Source organism: Eptatretus burgeri, chromosome 1 (assembly GCF_056783735.1).
Source record: "Eptatretus burgeri isolate ZD-2024b chromosome 1, Ebu_testis_v1, whole genome shotgun sequence".
NCBI classification, from domain to species: Eukaryota; Metazoa; Chordata; class Myxini; order Myxiniformes; family Myxinidae; genus Eptatretus; species Eptatretus burgeri.
The window spans coordinates 90,400,893-90,423,122 of record NC_140961.1 but is presented as its reverse complement, the minus strand read 5'-3'; the positions used below and the strand labels follow the sequence as shown (position 1 = coordinate 90,423,122).

Genomic DNA, 22,230 nt, shown 5'->3' with positions numbered 1-22,230 from the left:
TCCATACGCAAATACTTTCAACTGGTTCTGTGAAACAACACATAAGATTTCAATGAAACTTCACCATAACGTTAATTACCGTGTTTGTACCAAAGTTTGTTGCTTGGCATGAAAAACACAACAAAAAGTTGGGGTCTGAGGGGTGCATGAGGGGGTTGCCCCCAAAATAGGTATTTGCCTTCTTCTCAGAAACTACACATGCAATTCTGATGAAACTTTACCACAACCTTCATCACCCATGATGTACCAAGGTTTGTTCTTGGCATTTAAAAAAAAAAAAACGGCCCATAAGTGGTCTACAGGGGTTTCCCCCCAAAATAGGTATTTGCGTTCTTCTCAGAAACTACACAAACAATTCCGATGAAACTTCACCACAACCTTCATTACCCAGGATGTACCAAGGTTTGTTCATGACATTAGAAAAATCGGGCTCCATGGGGGTGTAATGGGGGTGCCCCCCAAAATATGTATTTGCTTTCTTCTCCGAAACTATTCGTACAATTTTGATGAAACTTTACCACAACCTTTATCTCCAATGATGTACCAAAGTTTGTTCATAGCATGAAAAAAAAATCCATAGGTGTTTACTTTCTTCTCCGTTACCTATTTTGTGGGTCATCCATGCCTACCAGTTGTTTCATGGTTATCTTATCCAACCGCTTCCAGGTGAGTGCCCTGTTTAAAAGTGGTGAGGGCCGAGTGTACACATCGTGAGGGCCGAGTGCGCGACGTCATGAGGGCCGAGCGCGCAACGTCGTGAGGGCCGAGTGCACGACGTGGTATTTCCTATGCTGTTCGGTCACATTTGCTGAGGGCGGACAAGGAGGCCAAAGTGCGAGGAATCTGTGAAAGGATAGAGCATCACCTGTGGTCAAGTGATGATTGTCATGCTTACAGAGGAATTTGTGTGTTGCGCTCCTCCAAGCCTGTACCTCAGTGTACTGCAGTTAGAGTGAAGGGTGTTGCGCTATTGACAGATATATCTGAAGTGAAGCCCCACTTTCTTTGAGGGGCAGCACAAGGCTGACCCACTAGCTGTTAAGTTGGATGTCAGGGGTGCTACTAAACCTATTGTTGACCCTCCAATAAACTGTGAACCTCCTTTGTTTGTGGAAACACTGGCTGCAGGGAAGCAGTTGAAATGGGGGTACTGCTCCTGGGATCCGTGGCATCCATGCTGAACTGATCAAGGCTGGTGGAAATGCTGCACTCATGTCATTGCATGCAGTTCTGTGCTCTGCCTGGAACACAGGGATCATCCAAACTGACTGGAAGAGGGGTCTTGTTGTCCATCTCTGGAAAGGGAAGGGGGAAATCGCCAGGACTGCAACAACGACCGAGGGGTGATGCTGCACTCAACGCCGGGCAAGGTCTTTGCTCGGATATATAATTATTGATATGGTTCGCCACCATCTGCTTGAGCACCAGCACCTTCAGCAGTCGGGCTTCACACCAAAGAGGTCAACGATTGACAGTATCCTTCCTCTTCGGTCCTCATCGAACACAGACGAGTTTCGGCAGGGGCTGCTTGTAGCCAATGTTGATCTCTGCAAAGCATTCAATGCAGTGAATTGGGATGCCCACTGGAGGATTCTCAGTCTTCGTGGGGTGCCATCAAAACTAATCAATCTGATGTCTGAATTATACTCTGGTAAAGAGAGTGCTGTGAGATGTGGTGGTTCCATCTTTGACTTATTTCCAGTTGTTACTAGAGTTTGTCAGGGGTGTGAACTGGTCCCTGCACTTTTATGGACTGGATTCTGGGGAGGATGTTTTGAGAGATCAAGCTGCAGTGCAGTTTGGGAATGTCCAGATCTTTGACCATGATTTTGCAGATGATTCAGTCATTGAAATGTAGATGCTGGATATCCTTTTGAATGAATGAGTCATTGGAGGGCCAAGTACCTTGAGGCACTGAATGAGGAGTCGGAGCCACTGGGATCACGGGTTTCGTGGATCAAAACTGGGACCCAGGCTTTCACTGACATCTTGGATGCTGCTATCTTGTCTGTTGAGGTCATGGAGAGATTCGCTTACCTTAACATGGTGTGCATTTGAAACATGGAATTCTTCTGGATTATTTGTAGTTAATTGGCCTAATCAACTCAGGAGGTCATGACGATCATTTTGGTGCATCACACTCCACATCAGAATGCTCCAGTAGAACTTCGCAAAAACATGCCTCACACAACTCGTCAATTGATAGTAGATAACATCACTGGTATCTGATGACTCCAATGCAGGATTTGGTCTTTCGTTTGATGACAAAATTAATATTTCCACAGTTCCCACCTGTTTGAACAAAAATGGAAATCAAACAGCATTTACAGAAAGACTTTCTCATAAAACAAGTAAGGAAGACATAAAATGTCATCACCCCCATTGTTTTACTAATTTTGTTGTGTGGAGATAAAGGGCTAGTCCATATTCATGTACAACTAAAATAGCTGCCACTCTACCAAGTCGGCCATCATTAATCAGATCGCAAAATAAAGTGTGTTGCAAGTGTACGCCATTGCCTACTGTGATTGTGCCAAGTTTGAACAAAATCGGATGATGCATGTCAGAGTAATGCTTGGGGACACGGTTAAGTAACAAAATGGCCACCATTCGGCCATCTTGGATCTGATCTCAAAAAAAAAATGAAAGTGCTTATGGAGGCCATCATTCCTCATCTGTTTGCCAAGTTTGAACAAGATGAGAAATGGTTGGGGACGTGTTCGACACGGGGGGTTTTTTTATTACTAAAATGGCCACGCCAGACAGCCATATTGGATCTGATGTCAAAAAAAAGATGTGTGTGTGTGTGTACATACATGTATATGTATATGTATATGTACAGTGCTCCTTCGCTATATCGCGGTTCACTTTTCGCAGCTTCACTACATCACTACACTCTTCTAGGCTGTGCATTACTACATTCATCTCATCATCGTCATCTTCATCGTCATCAGTACTGCACAGCTATCATCATCATCATCGTCAGATCTTCAGAGGTCAGTACCCATAATACGTTTTTTTAATATTTTAGAGTAGAATGGTGTTAATATCTCAGTGGCTCACAAAGATGGTTGCTCTGCAGGGTTAGTTAATACTTTTAAAATTAATTTTGGTCTTAGTATAGGCTTTGCAGCCCCATGAAGTCGCATTTCCGATGAAAATTTTTAATTTTTTTTTTTTTAATAACGGATTAAATGTGTGTGGGGAAGGTTAATAAGAGTGTGTGGATGCTGTATAATGGTTTAAAATACGTTTAAAATGTGTTTAAATATATTTAAATAATTAAATAAATATGTGGTTTCTACTTCGCGGATTTTCACCTATCGCGGGTCGGTCTGGAACGCATTAACCGCGATAGGTGAGGGAGCAATGTATATATATATATATATATATATATATATATATATATATATATATATATATATATATATATATATATATATATATATATATATATATATATATATATATATATATATATATATATATATATATATATATATATATATATATATATATATATATATATATATATATATATATATATATATATATATATATATATATATATATATATATATATATATATATATATATATATATATATATATATATATATATATATATATATATATATATATATATATATATATATATATATATATATATATATATAAATATATATATATATATATATACACGTGTGTGTGTGTGTGTGTGTGTGTGTGTGTGTGTGTGTGTGTGTGTGTGTGTGTGTGTGTGTGTGTGTGTGTGTGTGTGTGTGTGTGTGTGTGTGTGTGTGTGTGTGTGTGTGTGTGTGTGTGTGTGTGTCAAGTAAGAATAAAATCAAAATATACATGTCCATGATATGGTTGTAGATGCACTCACACACGCACGTGAAAAATCGAGAACAAATCCATAAGCCCCCATTTCAGACTAAGTCCAATGGGGGCTAATAATATAGCCATCTTCTGGAAGAGCAGAACAACAGGGGGAAATGGATCAAAAGATAAAATGGGGCACAGGGAAAATAGTGGGACAACAAAAAAAAATTACATCACAGCACAAGGAGAGTAATTGCAGGGGAAGAGTGAGAACATGGTCGAAGCAGGTGTAGAAAAGCTCAGGAGTGGAAATGGGAGGGACCACACGGTGGTGGTGGGAAGCAGACTTAAAATTCTGAAAGTAATATCTTGAGACAACTGACAGAGGAAGCCAGTTCCACCATGGAGAAAAAGAGCTCAGTATGAACAAATTAGGGTGAGCATTGGGGTTAAATTTGGGATGGGGGAGGGAGGGAACAAGGAAAGGGTTTCTGACAGAATGGGTGTGACCTGGAGATATAGATCCTATTGTGGTGAGGTGAAAGGGCAGAAAGAGGCAGACCAGAATAGAACTGGAAATATAAATGTGTCTGAGGCCACCAACTGTGAGCAAGAGGCAGACTCAATGGTATGGAGGGGTTTAGATTCCAGAGCCTCAAGAGGGGACAAGATGGGAAGGATCATCACCAGCCCATATCGGTGAGCCACATTCCGTGGCTCTCGGAACGAAGATGTTGCACACCATTACAAGATGAGGACAGCAGAGGGAGGAATTAACCCTGCAGAGCAACCATCGTTGTGAGCCACTGAGATATTAACACCATAGAGCTGGTACTTACGCCAATGGAGCTCCAAAGACCACTTCTCCAAGAGGCTGAACACAGTAGATAAATTGGGTAATTTTCCTGCCTGTTTTTATGGAGGACCAGAATGATAATTATATATGAGCCTTTTTTGCACTCACATTATTACTGCAAAGTGTGGGAAATATATAAACTAAAAACATATTCCAGGGAGATGACCAAGAAGACATTTTTTCCCACTTTGACAAAGAGGGATAGTGCTACATCCTCACTGGAGGAGGATGGCAAAACGATCCGGCATAGTGTGGGGTCCATTGTAAAGTAATAAAAGGTTTTTTTCCCCAGTGAAAAGGTCATGTCATTCATTGATGTACAGTATATCAAAAACGGTTTGTCACAGAATTAAACTAGAAGGGCACTCGGAAGAACACATACCACCGCTACATAATGCCTGATCCACAAGAACAAATCGGGCCCAATACATTTTTGAAATATCGTGCTTGATATAGATTTTGGCCCCATCTCTCAATGGTGAAGAATCACTAAAAAAATATCATATTAGATCCGTATTTGGATCTTCACCAAAATTGAAACATTTTTCTTGTCACACATCCAACGTGTTCACCAAGTTTCGTCCGAATCCGTCCAAAACTTTTGGAGATATCTTGCTATATATCGTTTTAGGCCGAATCTTTCAATAGTGAAGAATCACTTAAAAAATTATCGTATCCGGATCCAGATCCGGATATTCACCAAAATCGAAACAATTCGTCCTCATCACACAACAAATCTGTCCACAAGATTTCATCCAGATCCATCACAATTTCTTGAGATATCCTGCACACAGACAGACAGACAGACAGACAGACAAACAAATAGGCATACAAAGAGGGGTGAAAACGTAACCTCCTTCACCTTCAGTGGCGGAGGTATCAATGAAGGACACTGGTCTTAAAAGTTACAAAATGAGATGGAATTCCATCTCAAGCAACACACTGCTTGTAAGCACACAGGACATCTGGTAGCAAGTCGAGAAGTGAACCCTGGATAACTTTACATGACAGTTTAGAATTCAGGATGGGGAGCAAGAAACAATTGAACGCATGGCAGATTGATGGTATCAATTTCTCAATCTCAAACAATGCTGTTGAACTTGCTGCGACAATTATATGACCGAGTGGATGATACGACAGATACGTGAAGTAAGCTAACAGTATCGATTATGTAGGTTGTGCATGTAACCCATTTTGTAGAGAGTGCTCGTACGTGCAAGCAAGACCACCAGTTTCCATGAGCATGCTGCAAGCTGCTGTACAAGGCAGCAAAAAAAAAAGGACACAACAAGGTGTGCCTCGATTATTATCTAAATGCTCCTCTTCATACGACGAGGTAAAACAAAACAATGGATTTCTGACAAGTTCCTCAAAAAAGAAAATAAGGAAGTGCATGCTTTTATGACTTTATAATGCACTGCAGGTTTCTCTTTCACCAAATAATTTCTAGTAGATTTTACTCCTTTTTGTATGCAAGAATCTAGGCTCAAGGGAAAAGCAAGAAAAACAGAGAGCAAAATGGCAAGGCCACAGTCGGACACAACCAAGGGGGGGAAAAAAAAAAAACACGAACATGAGGATAAGATCAAAGAGGGAGAGGATGGGAGAAAAACTAAGCTTATACATCTTGAAGTAAAATGGCACTTGTGTTTGGTTGCCACTGCGACATAATACTGTAGCTCAAAGTGTTCCAGCTATCAGCAGTTGAAAAAAAAAGTGGAAATGAGCAGGATTGTTTGAACTCAAAACTCTTTTGTCCCTCGAACCATAAGAGAGACGTTTTTGCTGCATTAAACAATGGAAAAAGATCCAAATTTTCAATTTAAAATCGATTTTAATTAATTAAATTACATGCAATTGAAACATCGGTTCCAATATATAAATAGTGTGGACAAGCGCGTAAAATAACAGAATTTCAAGTGCACGGGGATGCATTCATTTTAACAAAGTCGCATATTATTGGAGCATGCTGCGCTGCATTACTCAGGTTTCTGTGCAGAAAAAGAACGAGTGCACGTGCAAAGGCAGGCAAGCAGCCACGGGAAGTAGCTCAGCTTTTTTAGCCTTGCCTCCGATGACCATCACAGCTGGAAAACAATAGAACTAAGGAGGAAAGTGTGAGGGTGCTCAGGACATCACATGAACCTCCATTGTTTCAGTTACTCATTCTGCTCTGGGGTACATGGGAAAGAAGCAGCAAAAGCAAAAACCCATGGGAATAAAGAGCTTCGCTTTCTCAATTCTTTACACAAGTGCTGATACGCAAGGCCCATCCAGGGATTACAGCTGACCTACAGAGAACAACAGTCAATGCAATCTCTTCCTTCATCATGCACTTAAAAAAGGAAATCATTCTCATGTTACCAAGGCATAGAAACATCTTAGATGTCAGAGATTGTGCATACATCAGGACATTTTCACACACAATAATGTTTCAGGGCTGGATATGGGTTTTTCTCTTGCTTGTATCAGAACGCAAAGTGCCACCAACAAACATGGTAGTGGTCAAGTGGGGAAAGGATCGACTGACATATTTATACAGTTCAACAATCAAGTCCATGTGATGTGTTTCACAAACTCTTCCTAGAGTTTGCTAGCACAAGTTGTAATGTATATTTAAATTTAATATCTCTGATATATGTCACTGAACAGTCCTAATGAATATCTCTAAAAAAAACATCTCTTGCTTCAGTACTTTTTCCCCACTCCAAATTCCTCAATGCCTAAACTCCCAACATACCCTTTCCCCCCTAAAATATTTGCTTCCGCTCTCCCATGTACCATCCTGTCTCTCACCAAAACCTGAACAGGCATTTCAATAACCATTCCATCCTCCAGCATCCTGCAGTTCATGTGCTAGCTTCCTCCCACTACCGTTTCTTTGCTTTGGCTCTCCCTTTCTATTCCCGGTCGATCTTCTGACATCCCTTCAGTCCCACGTCAATCGGCTCTTTCCATTAATGGACAAATAAACCAACTGAACTATGCAAACTTTACCGCCAAGTGTGGGAAATGTATAAACGTTCCATTAAATGTTTTTTAAAACACACACACACACACACACACTCACACACACACCCACACACTCACACAAACACACACACACACACACACACACACACACACACACACACACACACACACACACACACACACACACCTTGTTTTCTCCTATATCCACACTCTGTTGACAGAACATCAGTACTGTGAAAAACAATATCATAGTTATGATTATGCTGAGTTTTTTTCAAATTTATGTGCATAACCAATTCCACACATGATATAAATTATATTTATTTATCTTGATAAATAGCAGTATCAAGAAAATTATCTTCAATCTCCTCCTCCTCCTCCTCCTCCATCTTCCTTCCTCGCCATCCCGTCTTCCATTTTCACTCCTCCTCACCATTCTCCTGGTCCTTCTTCTCTGCTCCGAATTCCTCCCTTCCTATCTTGTCTTGTCTTCCTCCTTCTTATTCACTCTTCCAAATTCCATAATCCTCCTTCCCTCCTCCTCTTTTTCATTCCCCTTCTCCTAATGTCATTCTTCCTCCCCCTCCTCACCCTATCCTGCATAAAATAAAATGATAATAAGTAACAATGAAGCACATCCAGGTTTCACAAACATCCAACATATTATCTGATGAAGCAAAACCAGCCATTCTGAATGCCAGCTAACAAATACTTCAGCCTCAGGACATTGACCCCTAGATCAAAATGCCTCGGTTAAATAATCCTATCTCTGGTCAGCATCAACTACTCCCTGACTGGGCTTATCACTTCTGTCAACCACATATGTCAAAGACAATCACCTACAAAACTTGTGCATTTATGGGTGGAGAAATATTGTTTTTGTGTTCATTTTCCCCACTTTCCACAAAATGTACCCCATACCAACCCCTCCTCATTCCTCAGTTTAAAAACAGCCCAAAAAAAAAACATCATCTGATCCCAACTTTCCCAGATCCCAAAGTTTGTTTCAAAGTTGATGTCTGAGAGGTGCCTGACATAGACAGCAAGGTCAAGCAACAACAGTAATACAGAATTTGCCCATTTTAGGGTGTCACCGTGTTCCAAAATTGGTCATACAAGTCTGACTTGTGCAAAAGTAATATCTGCCTGTCAACAACAAACCAACAGAAGCAATTAATCATAAATTAAAGAAAATCTTTATCAGCAGCCAGGATATTTTTTAAAAGCTCAATGACGAAGCTTTCAAACAAATTCAACAAACACGAGGATCAAAACGACGAGGCTTTCAACGAAGGGCAAAATACATGTTAATGGTTCGTCATTACTCAGGTACGCAATCAAATTAATCAATAAGAGAAACTTTTGTTCCAACACTTCAACTAAAACGAGGCAAAAAAATTTTGTTTTGGACGATTCTACGCTGTTTACACAGGACTGACAGGTTTGGCTTGGAAGTATGCACACTCACCTCTGAACTGTCGGGCCTGGGTTCAAATACCAACTGTAAACTGTCTTGCAGGTGGATTGTTGGTGGATGGTGAAGATGCCAAGGTATAATTCATGAAAAGTAGGTGGATTATCGATGACACCCTGGACAAATTATAAATTGCTGCACCGACAGTCGATAGTCATGCCTAATGTCCAGCTGGATCATGAAAGACGGGGTAAAAATGTTTCCGAGCCGAGTGCACATGAAGGTGAAAATAATTGGGCCTATTGAGGAAGTAGTTGTATGTGTACTGCTTATCAAGGGGAATGGTACATGTGGAGGGTGGGGGGGGGAGGGGACGTAAGGGAAGTCAAAAATTATGCATCCTTACTGCAGCTTGTCAGTTTGAATGGGATGGGCAATACTTCAAAAATCATTAACGCTGACTTTTGTTGATTCACTGCAGCACAGCCCCTGTTATGCTACTCTAAAACAACACAACTCAGTGTTGTTCTGTGAGTTAACCTGAAGTTCACAAAATCATAACATACAGTATATGAAAGTTACTTTGGTGAAGTAGCTGGGGAGGTGAGGGTAAGAGAAATCCTCATAAAACTGCCACTAAAAATCATGTTAATTTGACAAATTATATTAGAAAGAATATTTAATGGAAAATGTGAATTAAAATCGAACACTTAGTGACATTTCTAATTTTTACTAGTTCTGCTGGTTAAGCATTTTGACCAAGAGGTACGCACACTCGCCTCTAAACTGTCTCGCTTGGGTTTGAATCCCGACCCAGCTAATATAAGCTGTCATCATGGTGTTTCACAGGCAGGGCAATTCAAGATGTGCCATCTCTCGAATGGACGTTAAACTGGCATTTCGTCTGCTGGCATGAGTTGGTAGACGGTAAAAATTCCATGGTGGCCTTCACGAAGAGTAAGGGAGCTATCTCCAGCACCATGGCCAAATTCCAAATTCCTGCCCGAATTACTTGGTCAACCATCAGGCCTGACAAGCCGGTTCTTGAAAGACTTGGGCCAAAAACTTCCCCCGGCCAATCCCAGAAGAACATGGGAATAATTGTGGCCATTAAAGAAGAAGAAAATATTTGGCTGGTTGAACATTTCCAACAATTCTGACCTTTATGGTTATGGTAGCTGTTGTGTAAATTCTTGCAAAAAAAAAAAAATCAAAAATAACGAAGGTTTTTCACATTTTTAAAGGACTCTACGTTTGCCTGATGTTCCACATCACAATGCCATTCAATATGATCGCATTAACATGTAGTAGTTAAAGCAGTATTCAAATTGAAACGACACCGATTACAGAAAGCTCTTTACAACTGGTCAGTAAACAAGCTGACAAACAGCAGTTCACATATTCAACTAGAAAGTTAAAGTCAAAACTTTGTGCGGCGACAAAACATTCTCAAAACTGACACTTTGATAAATCCAATAAATATGTAATATTTAATAACTAGCAGAAAAGCCCATCATTGGGCAACCCTTCTGTATTTTCACACCAAGCAGCCTTGAAAACTCAGGCTCAAACCGAACTTACACGCAAAAAAAAAAAAACTTTAAATTTATTTCACTGGTTTATTGCATAAAAGGCCGTCAAAATGATGGGTCAGAGTGGTTTTATTGAAAACTTCAAATCTACACATTTTTATATGCTTCATGGTGTCAACATGCATTACCTCCAAGATTACTTTCTTTCCTCTGCAGGTATTGTAATCAAAACGTACCTTTTTCATGATAGAAGACACGTTTAGTCGTCAAATGGACATAAAACGTGACCGATGCTTATGATGGGTGACTCTTCTGCATTTTCACATTATTCAGCCTTGAAAACTAGAGCAAAAACTGAAATTACACACAAAACCTACATTTATTACACAATTTAATCAGCCTATAAATTGGGCGGTGTATAGACAACAGACCACTGCCTTGATCGCTTCTCAAAACCAGAATGGCACTGGTCAGAGTGCTTATAATGGTGCTGGATTCAAACTCAGACTCCACACCCACGCTACATGCTTATAGTCATGCTGGAATCGAACCCAGAATAGACACCCACCCACATGCTTATAGTCATGCTGGAATCAAACCCAGCCTAGACACCCACCCACATGCTTATAGTCACGCTGGAATCTAACCCAGCCTAGACACCCACCCACATGCTTATAGTCACGCTGGAATCAAACCCAGCCTAGACACCCACCCACATGCTTATAGTCACGCTGGAATCTAACCCAGACTAGACACCCACCCACATGCTTATAGTCACGCTGGAATCTAACCCAGACTAGACACCCACCCACATGCTTATAGTCATGCTGGAATCAAACCCAGACTAGACACCCACCCACATGCTTATAGTCATGCTGGAATCTAACCCAGCCTAGACACCCACCCACATGCTTATAGTCATGCTGGAATCGAACCCAGAATAGACACCCACCCACATGCTTATAGTCATGCTGGAATCGAACCCAGAATAGACACCCACCCACATGCTTATAGTCATGCTGGAATCTAACCCAGACTAGACACCCACCCACATGCTTATAGTCATGCTGGAATCTAACCCAGACTAGACACCCACCCACATGCTTATAGTCACGCTGGAATCTAACCCAGACTAGACACCCACCCACATGCTTATAGTCATGCTGGAATCTAACCCAGCCTAGACACCCACCCACATGCTTATAGTCATGCTGGAATCGAACCCAGAATAGACACCCACCCACATGCTTATAGTCATGCTGGAATCGAACCCAGAATAGACACCCACCCACATGCTTATAGTCATGCTGGAATCTAACCCAGCCTAGACACCCACCCACATGCTTATAGTCATGCTGGAATCTAACCCAGCCTAGACACCCACCCACATGCTTATAGTCATGCTGGAATCGAACCCAGAATAGACACCCACCCACATGCTTATAGTCATGCTGGAATCTAACCCAGCCTAGACACCCACCCACATGCTTATAGTCATGCTGGAATCGAACCCAGAATAGACACCCACCCACATGCTTATAGTCACGCTGGAATCTAACCCAGAATAGACACCCACCCACATGCTTATAGTCACGCTGGAATCGAACCCAGACTAGACACCCACCCACATGCTTATAGTCATGCTGGAATCGAACCCAGACTAGACACCCACCCACATGCTTATAGTCATGCTGGAATCTAACCCAGCCTAGACACCCACCCACATGCTTATAGTCATGCTGGAATCGAACCCAGAATAGACACCCACCCACATGCTTATAGTCATGCTGGAATCTAACCCAGCCTAGACACCCACCCACATGCTTATAGTCATGCTGGAATCGAACCCAGAATAGACACCCACCCACATGCTTATAGTCACGCTGGAATCTAACCCAGAATAGACACCCACCCACATGCTTATAGTCATGCTGGAATCGAACCCAGAATAGACACCCACCCACATGCTTATAGTCATGCTGGAATCTAACCCAGAATAGACACCCACCCACATGCTTATAGTCACGCTGGAATCGAACCCAGACTAGACACCCACCCACATGCTTATAGTCATGCTGGAATCGAACCCAGACTAGACACCCACTCCATGTGCTTGTCGTGGTGCCTGAATCGAACCCAGACTAGACACTCACCCAACGCACTTATTGTGATGCTGGAAGCAAACCCAGATAAACACCCACACAACGTCTCAGATCAAATGCTGGACTAACTTCGTCGTCCTGAAGTTCTTGATGATGGATCCTCCTTGAGGCACATCTTTGTTGCATTGCAAGCACTTAGCCAACGTTTGTTCAAGTGGGTTAATCTAGAAATAACCCCAAATCATGCTGGATTTCGGCATTGTGCAGCAAGAAGATGAAGCAAGCGCACCAGCAAGCGCAAAATGCAGTATCCACTTTTAACATACCAACAAGTTAACATGTAATTGAAATATAATGGGGCTTTTAAAGACTGCATGTGAAATGTGCATCTTTTGCTTGGGGGGGGGGGGGGGGTGGGCAGAATACTGTCAGTCCACCATTGAAATGTGAAAAAAGCAAATTTAACCGATGCTATGATATACAGTATGGCTGGAACATATGACGTCAAGACGTACTTGGTCAGGAAGTAGGGTACAGTCTGAGCGATCGCGTTTTCATTTGTCATCACGACTGTTTCGAAAGCAATTGGTGATTTAAAATAAATCACGTGTGCTTTAGAAAGGTCATGTGATTTCTCTTTGTGCGTTTCAAAGCAACATCCATCGATAACACTTGATTTCCGAGCCGTTTGCCATATTAACATGTTTCCCAAATTACCGACCCAATTTTTTTTCCACCCATCACACGATGATTGGCAGCTGTTTATAAAGATTAATGTTTATGCACATTTTGAAACGTTTTTTAATTTGTTTATTGAATTTCGCCCTAAACAAGGGTGAAAGCGACTCAAGGTTTTTGGGTTGTGTGCAGTATGTACAGTAATTGGTAATCAGCATTCCACACCGACTCCAATCGGCTCATGCAGATTACCAAAAATTGGCTGACATCTGCGTGTGCCGATCACCAGTTCCGTTGTCAGCCCAGCCCTAATGTGTAGGTATATATATATATATATATATATATATATATATATATATATATATATATATATATATATATATATATATATATACACCCATAATATAGACATTAGTTTAATTATTTTTAGCAGCGTCCCATGTAGCGAACGCTGCTCGTAGAGAGCTCGGCGTTGTTTTTGTTCTTCTTCTTCTTGTTCTTGCTCTTCTTCTTCTTGTTCTTCTCCTTCTTCTTCTTCTCCTTCTTCTTCTTCTCCTTCTTCTTCTTCTTCTTCTTCTTCTTCTTGTGAAGACAAAACCTTTATATTGGACTCGGCTCTTGTATATACAAGATCCGGATCTCCTTAAATACTAAGCACTTATACACATCCTCGTATTGAGGGTGCCTTTTGAGAGCATCTATCATGAACTTTTAAATATATTCGGACATTTGCTTTAAAGTTTCTAAAAGTTCATGTTACTATTTAAAGATTATTCCATTTAATATATTGTAATTTCGTAAATACATTATTTATTCCGTAAATACATTACGACGGGTCTCGCGAATGGCTTAATCAAGGCACGTGAAGAAATATCGGAAGTTGTTGTTTTATTTTTTTTTAGCCGACAAAACCTTTCGGACGCTGCTCTTGGACACATTTGTCCTTGTTTTCAAAACAAATACAAATATAGTTATATATTGAAATTTTTTTGGGGGAAAAACCTTGGCATTTCTTGGTCCATTGTGAGCGTCTCATTCTGAGAACATTTTGTATGGCCAACACATACATGAAATTTTTTTTTTTAACTCATTGTCACTTCCAATTAAAACTTGAAACAATAATGAGAGGATAAAATAATCAATACCAGACATGCCAAAGCATATAGTGTTTGTTAATGTACAATAGAAGCATGAAGACATTATTGCTCGAAAATATAATGAAGAAGACATTTTAAATCATTTTAAATCTTCACTGTTCTTGCTTTGACATAAATAAATAACTTTTTGTCACTCATTAAGTTATGCAGATGGAGTTAATTTTAACAATATTTTGTTGGTTAATAGAAATATTCACAACTAATATTACTTACGTTTAGAATGACCTTTACATAACCTTGGAGGACCGCTACGTTTAATTAAACATTGTGTAAAATGTGCCCTCAGAAAACAGGCTGAACATTCCGAGCATATCAGCAGAGATTCCATCCCAGTCTCTGGTTATTCCCACCCCAACTCCCCAATCCCAAGAAAAACACCTTTTGTCAAAAGAGATAGCTCCTAAACAAATGCACACAAAATTGGTATCGTAGCACAAGACACATAAAACAACGCACACACACCATCTCTGCCCACCTCCATCGCATCGTGCCAAAAAAAAAGAGTTGTAAAAAGCATAACTAATCAAAAGAGAAAGAGAAAGAGAAAGAGAAAGAGAAAGAGAAAGAGAAAGAGAGAGAGATCCACAGCTGCAAGATGTCTGAAAAAGCCAAAACCCTTCCAAGTGGCAATCCCACTGGAAGTACGATGTGAAAGCCTCAGTAGCCAAACAGACACATCAATTATATACAAAGTACAGAAAAAAAAATGATCGGACTATGTGTATTGCTATAAAAGACGAATGTCTAAATCAATGAACTGCGTCTGGACTAACACAATATACAAATTAGAGGACAGCAATCAAATCAACACAGATGATCATTTTTGTCAAATTAGTCTCTTTTTTTTACCAAGACAAAATAAATCAAAAGATAAGTCGAGAAAATGCTCTGTGATTCATAACTGTAAACTGATGCTTTGACAAAAACTCACACAAATTAACATATTCATGTCACATGCTGTGTTCAGAGCACAAGTTCTGCCGAAGCAGTTTCTTGGCTTGGGTTACAATTCTGGACAGTTTCAACATAGGAAGACAGGGCAGGAATTTGGAATTTGGCCAGGGTACCGGCAATAGCTTGCCTAATCTTCAGGAATGACAATGTGGGATCTTTCACATCCATCAACTCATACTGGCAGATGGAATACAGAGTTTAACATCCACTTGAGAGCAGCACACTCAATGATGCCTTGCCCTGCATGCAAAACACCTGGAATGATGGTTTATCGATAGTCAGAGATTCAAACCCAGACTTGACAGCTCAGCGGCAAGCACATTAATATAGATGCAGAAAAAACCATGATGACCATTAATTTGATCAACAAATCAACTACATCCAGCCTCAGCAATTTCAGATGTGAAGGTGTTTCATTACAAACGTGATGTTATTTCAGTCTTTGAAGATCTTTCCAATGCACTGTGAGAGCTTCAACGGATAATTTTATTCGAAAGGGATTCGAAAGAGTAACACTTGAGCAACTAGAAGGGTACTCGAGAGTGCGCATACCTCCACCACGTAATGCCTGATCCACGAGAATATATCGGGCCCAATACATTTTTGAATAATTCTCGTGTCCAGATCTGGATTTGGTTCTTCACCAAAATTGAATAAATTCGTCCTTGCCACACACTCAACATGTCCACCAAGTTTCGACAAATCCGTCCACAACTTGTTGAGATATTATGCTACATATTAAGTTTTGCCTAATCTCTCATTGGTGAAGAATCACTTTAAAAAAATTATCAGATCCGGATCCAGATCTTCACCAAAGTTGAAGAAATTGTTCCTCGTCACATTCCAAACATGTCCACCAAATTTTGTCTGAATCCGTCCACAACTTTTTTGAGATATTGTGCTAAATATCGTTTTTGGCCCTATCTCTCAATGGTGAAGAATCGCTTAAAAAAAAATTCGACCAGTCGGATCCATATCTGGATCTTTACCAAAATCGAAAGTTCGTCCTTGTCAAACACCCAACCTGTCCACAAAATTTCATCAGGATCCATCCACAACTTTTTGAGATATCCTGCACAAAATCAAACAAACAAACAGACAAAGAGACAGAAAGGGGTGAAAACATAACCTCCTTCACCTTTGGTGGCAGAGGTAAATATTTTGACTTGTGAGCTGGTACTAACCTGCAGAGATAAAGAAGTCCCTCAGTTTTCCCAAGGCATCAGAAAAGTGCTGCACCTCCCGTGTCAGGGCCAGCATTTCTTCAGAATCTATGCCGGGACTCTCCCATACCTCTGACTGCAATGGTCAGAAATTAAATAAATAAATAAACAAACAAGATAATATTTTCAATTTTATTATAGTAAGCAGTTTTTTTTATGATGGATTGAACTGAAGACTTGAGAATGAAGGTGAAGATATCAAGAAAAACAGGAAAAGGTGGAAAATTATAAGTTTGAAGGATTATAGAGAAAAAAAAGACAAATTCTGCATGAAGTTAGAATTATAAATGATTCAGTAAAAGTGACCAAAATTAAAACATGAATATGCCTGAAGATTGAAGAAGATGGAAAAAAAAAAGGAAAGGAAAACCTTTAGAAAAACATCAACAGGGGTGTAAACTTTCATGTTGTGGCTTTATATGGCCTGGGATTCAATTTCACACCTCATCCAGATAGGAAATTGGTCACAATACAAGGAGGAATTTTGCAAAATAAATAGGATGTTTCACATCCGCAAAGGAAGCTAAGAAAACAGAACAAGTGACTCAACGTTATTGGAATCAAATAAGCTGTGAGTAAATAGACGATGGACAACATACCTCAGGAACAGAGCTGATACTGGTGATTGAAGGACTCTTACAGTGAACGCTATGTGTGTTTGTACTGCTTGGCCATGGAAAGGCTCCAGGAAGAGAAGCTGCTGATGGTGAACTGGATACCGAAGCCACGTTGGTCTGATGATGCTGGCCAGAACTATCATCTGGCCTGTCAAAGCTCTGGCTGAAAACTCGCCGAAGATCCTGTGGTGTACAAAGTCCCCACCCAAATTTTTTTGTTTATTAAAATAAGGACAATGCTGAAAACTCTCCTGCAGTTACTAGGTATAAGAATAAAATACAATATAAATCTTTCTCTATCCATATGGATAGTCACCAGTGACATTATTTAAAGAAGCATCACTGGATTTGGTTATGTAATAAATAATAACGAGTGTACCGCATGTACACTGTATGATACCAGGTCTACCACACAAAGATGCTGCAGTCATGTTGATCAGACTAAAAAGTAAAAGCAAGCATCACCACAAGCCTCACAAAAAATTAACAAACAGTTGAACATATTAGCCCCAATAATTTTTTGAAATATAATGCTATATATTGTTTTCGGCCCCATCTCTCAATGGTGAAGAATCACTTTTAAAAAGTAAAAAAAATTCTTGTATCCGGATCCGGATCTTCACAAATGTGGAATCAATTCATCAATGTCACACACCCAAACTGCCCATCAAATTTTATCCGAATCCATCAAGAGATATCCTGCACACAAACAAACAAGAAAAAGATGTCGTGCAGAGCACGATGCTTGGAAAATCCATCAAACAAATTTGACCTAAAAATAATTGGTGGTTGAATTAAATGACCAAATATGTAACTCCTCTTCAAATTTCAAGTGAATCATATGAAAGTTGACAACTTTAGAATTTTTGCCTACATTGAGATTTTGGCCGATGTGGACCTCAAAAATAATTGGTCGTTGAATGAATTGACCTGATATGAAAATCCTCTTCAAATTTCAAGTCTATGGGATGAAAATTTAGGATTTTTGAAATACCACCTTCGTTGTTGATCTTGGGTCTATGTTAACCTTTTGGTCTATTAACCTCTAAAATAATTGGCTCGTTGAAATGGGTGACCTGAAATGTATATCCTCTTCAAATTTCAAGTCAATCGGATGAAATTTGAGGGATTTAGAAGTGCTACCTTGGTTGTTGACCTTGGGCCTATGTTGACCTTTTGGTCGATGTTGACCTCAAAAATAATTCACACGTTGCAATCAGTGACGTGAAATATAAGTCCCCTTCAAATTTCAAGTCAATCGGATGAAAATTGAGGAATTTAGAAATCTCACCTAAGTTGTTGACCTTTGGCCTTTATTGACCTTTTGACCTTTTGACCTCAAAAACAATAGGCTTCTTCCTTATGAAAAGGTCTACCATGTGGTGAAGTTTCATGAAGACCGGTTTGATATTGTAACCTGTAGGTGATAGACAGACAGACAGACAAACAGACACAGACAGACAGAATCACAAAATCGACAAACCAATTTCCTTGAAAAAATCTTCGATTTTGCAAGTAACAAGAAAGACGTCATGCAGAGCACGATACTTGCAAAATCCATAAAACAAATTTGACCCTAAAAATAATTGGTGGTTGAATTCAATCACCAAAATAAATTTGTAAACCCTCATCAAATTTAAAGTCAATCAAATGAAAATTGACAATTTTAGAAATGTGGGCAATGTCGATCTTTTGGCTAGACGAGACACCAACCCAGACTGGGTCAACTCCCATGTTGACCTCAAAAATAATTGGTGGTTGAATTCAGTAACCTGATAATGCTAATCTTCTTCAAATTTCTCTTCAATTGGATGAAAATTGAAGATTATAAAATTTGACAAAGTTGTTGACCACCTTCGTTTTTTTTATGTTCGTTATGTTGACTTTTTGACCTTTTGACCTCAAAAACATAAGCTTCTTGCTTATGGTTAACCATGCGGTGAAGTTTCGTGAAGATCGTTTTGAAATTGTGACCAGGAGGATTGACAAACAAACAAATAAGACCAATGAAAATACTTGAAAAATCTTCCATATTCACAAGAAACAAACAGACAGACAGGGGTGAAAACATAACCTCGTTCCACCTACGGTGGCAGAGATAATAAATTCAGTGTTCAGGGTGTCCATGAAGTCCTTGTTAAACTTTGAACTTTTTAAGTTCTTTGAAAGTTAAAGTTTAAATTAAACTTTGAAACAACTTTTGTTGCACACAGCATTGAAACAAACTACAAATGGTGCATGAAAGCATCGTTCACAAAGTTTTTCCTCAATACAGGTCATTTTTCTTGAAACATATTATTTAGTCTGATTTTCAAACTTGTTGAAAACATTTTCCAGTTGCTACTGAGTAATTTCATAAAATGCATTTGTAATCACAGACCTAAGCTCACGCAAAGAATGTGGTTTCGATGAGTGAACAGTTTCACATATTCCCATAAAATGTAATTCAATGAGGGCAGGTTGGGCGAAACAGGTGGCCAAGCAATTGATAAACGGCTACCAATCCACTTGTCTGGGAAGACATAATTCAAGAACCGGCATGTACAAATTAACTCCCATTCTCTTCCAGCCAAAGAAAGACACATAAAGCAACCAAGAAAAGCGACACGAGGTGAGCCCTTTGCTGCTTCAAACCCTGCATGGGTTCCCCTCTACAGCTGCAGAGATTCACAAATAGCACATACATGAGAATCCCAATGCTGCACGCCCCCCTGAGCCAGCAGACTGGTTTCATCACTTGTTGGCAAATTATCAGCAACAGCATTGACAAACGCACACCACCGAGGTGGCCAACCATGTACCACATGCAATTCCAATGGCAGTTAATATTGTGTGTGTGTGTGTGTGTATATATATATATATATATAGTGGGGAGAACAAGTATTTGATACACTGCCGATTTTGCAGGTTTTCCCACTTACAAAGCACGTAGAGGTCTGTAATTTTTATCATAGGTACACTTCAACTGTGAAAGACAGAATCCAAAACAAAAATCCTGAAAATCACATTGTATGATTTTTAAATAATTAATTTGCATTTTCTTGCATGAAATAAGTATTTGATACATCAAAAAAACAGAACTTAATATTTGGTCCAGAAACCTTTGTTTGCAATTTCAGAGAGCAGACGTTTCCTGTAATTCTTAACCAGATTTGCACAGACTGCAGCAGGGATTTTGGCCCACTCCTCCATCCAGATCTTCTCCAGATCCTTCAGGTTTCGGGGCTGTCGCTGGGCAACACAAACTTTCAGCTCCCTCCAAAGATTTTTCTATTGGGTTCAGGTCTGGAGACTGGGTTGGCCACTCCAAGACCTTGAGATGCTTCTTGCGGAGCCACTCCTTAGTTGCCCTGGCTGTGTGTTTCGGGTCGTTGTCATGCTGGAACACCCAGCCATGCCCCATCTTCAATGCTCTTGTTGAGGGAAGGAGGTTGTTGGCCAAGATCTTGCGATACATGGCCCAATCCATCCTCCCCTCAATATGGTGCAGTCGTCCTGTCCCCTTTGCTGAAAACCATCCCCAAAGAATGATGTTTCCACCTCCATGCTTCACGGTTGGGATGGTGTTCTTGGGGTTGCACTCATCCTTCTTCTTCCTCCAAACACGGCGAGTGGAGTTTAAACCAAAAAGCTCTATTTTGGTCTCATCAGACCACATGACCTTCTCCCATTCCTCCTCTGGATCATCCAGATGGTCATTGAGAAACTTCAGACGGGCCTGGACATGCACTGGCTTGAGCAGAGGGACCTTGTGTGCACTGCAGGATTTTAATCCATGACGGCATAGTGTGTTACTTATGGTTTTCTTTGATACTGTGGTCCCAGCTCTCTTCAGGTCATTGACCAGGTCCTGCCGTGTAGTTCTGGGCTGATCCCTCACCTTTCTCATGATCATTGAGGCTCCACGAGGTGAGATCTTGCATGGAGCCCCAGACCGAGGGAGATTGACTGTTATCTTGAACTTCTTCCATTTTCTAATAATTGCGCCAACAGTTGTTGCCTTCTCACCAAGCTGCTTGCCTATTGTCCTGTAGCCCATCACAGCCTTGTGCAAGTCTACAATTTTGTCCCTGATGTCCTTAGACAGCTCTCTGGTCTTGCCCATTGTGGAGAGGTTGGAGTCTGATTGATTGAGTGTGGACAGCTGTCTTTAATGCAGATAAAGACTTCAAACAGGTGCAGGTAATACAGGTAATGAGTGGAGAATGGGAGGGCTTCTTAAAGACAAAACTAACAGGTCTGTGAGAGCCGGAATTCTTACTGGTTGGTAGGTGATCAAATACTTATTTCATGCAATAAAATGCAAATTAATTCTTTAAAAATCATACAATGTGATTTTCAGGATTTTTGTTTTAGATTCCGTCTTTCACAGTTGAAGTGTACCGATGATAAAAATTACAGACCTCTACGTGCTTTGTCAGTGGGAAAACCTGCAAAATCGGCAGTGCATCAAATACTTGTTCTCCCCACTGTATATATATATATATATATATATATATATATATATATATATATATATATATATATATATATATATATATATATATATATATATATATATATATATATATACACACACAGTAATTCCCCGCTATATCGCGGTTCACCTATCGTGACCCCGGTTCATCGCGGGTTTTCCCTTGGAACCTAACTAATTTTCTCTGCGGATTCCCCCAGTATATCGTGGTAATAATATATAAAATATAAACTATTTAAGCAATAAATTATAACGCGTGGCGCTCGACCAGTCACACAACGCACGAGACAAAGTTTCGCTTGTGAACTTCGAATATTTTCTACGTTTTTTTCTCCAAGCCCCAGGATGCCGCCCAAACGCCCTGCACCTTCTAAGGCTTCTGGCAAGGAACCGAAGCGCCAGAGGAAGGTCCTGACGCTCCAG

General features: G+C 40.1%; 1 protein-coding gene across 1 annotated transcript in view; it reads right to left on the bottom strand.

The window, feature by feature from the left end:
* Positions 1 to 22,230, bottom strand: part of LOC147034936 (rho GTPase-activating protein 45-like) — a 166,909-nt gene that overhangs the window by 137,159 nt on the left and 7,520 nt on the right. Inside the window, exons 2-3 of the mRNA XM_085859669.1 lie at positions 17,313 to 17,513; positions 16,675 to 16,789 (exon numbers count right to left, since the gene is read on the bottom strand). Of these exons, the coding sequence (XP_085715795.1) occupies positions 16,675 to 16,789; positions 17,313 to 17,513 (316 nt within the window). The remainder of the gene's footprint in view (positions 1 to 16,674; positions 16,790 to 17,312; positions 17,514 to 22,230) is intronic.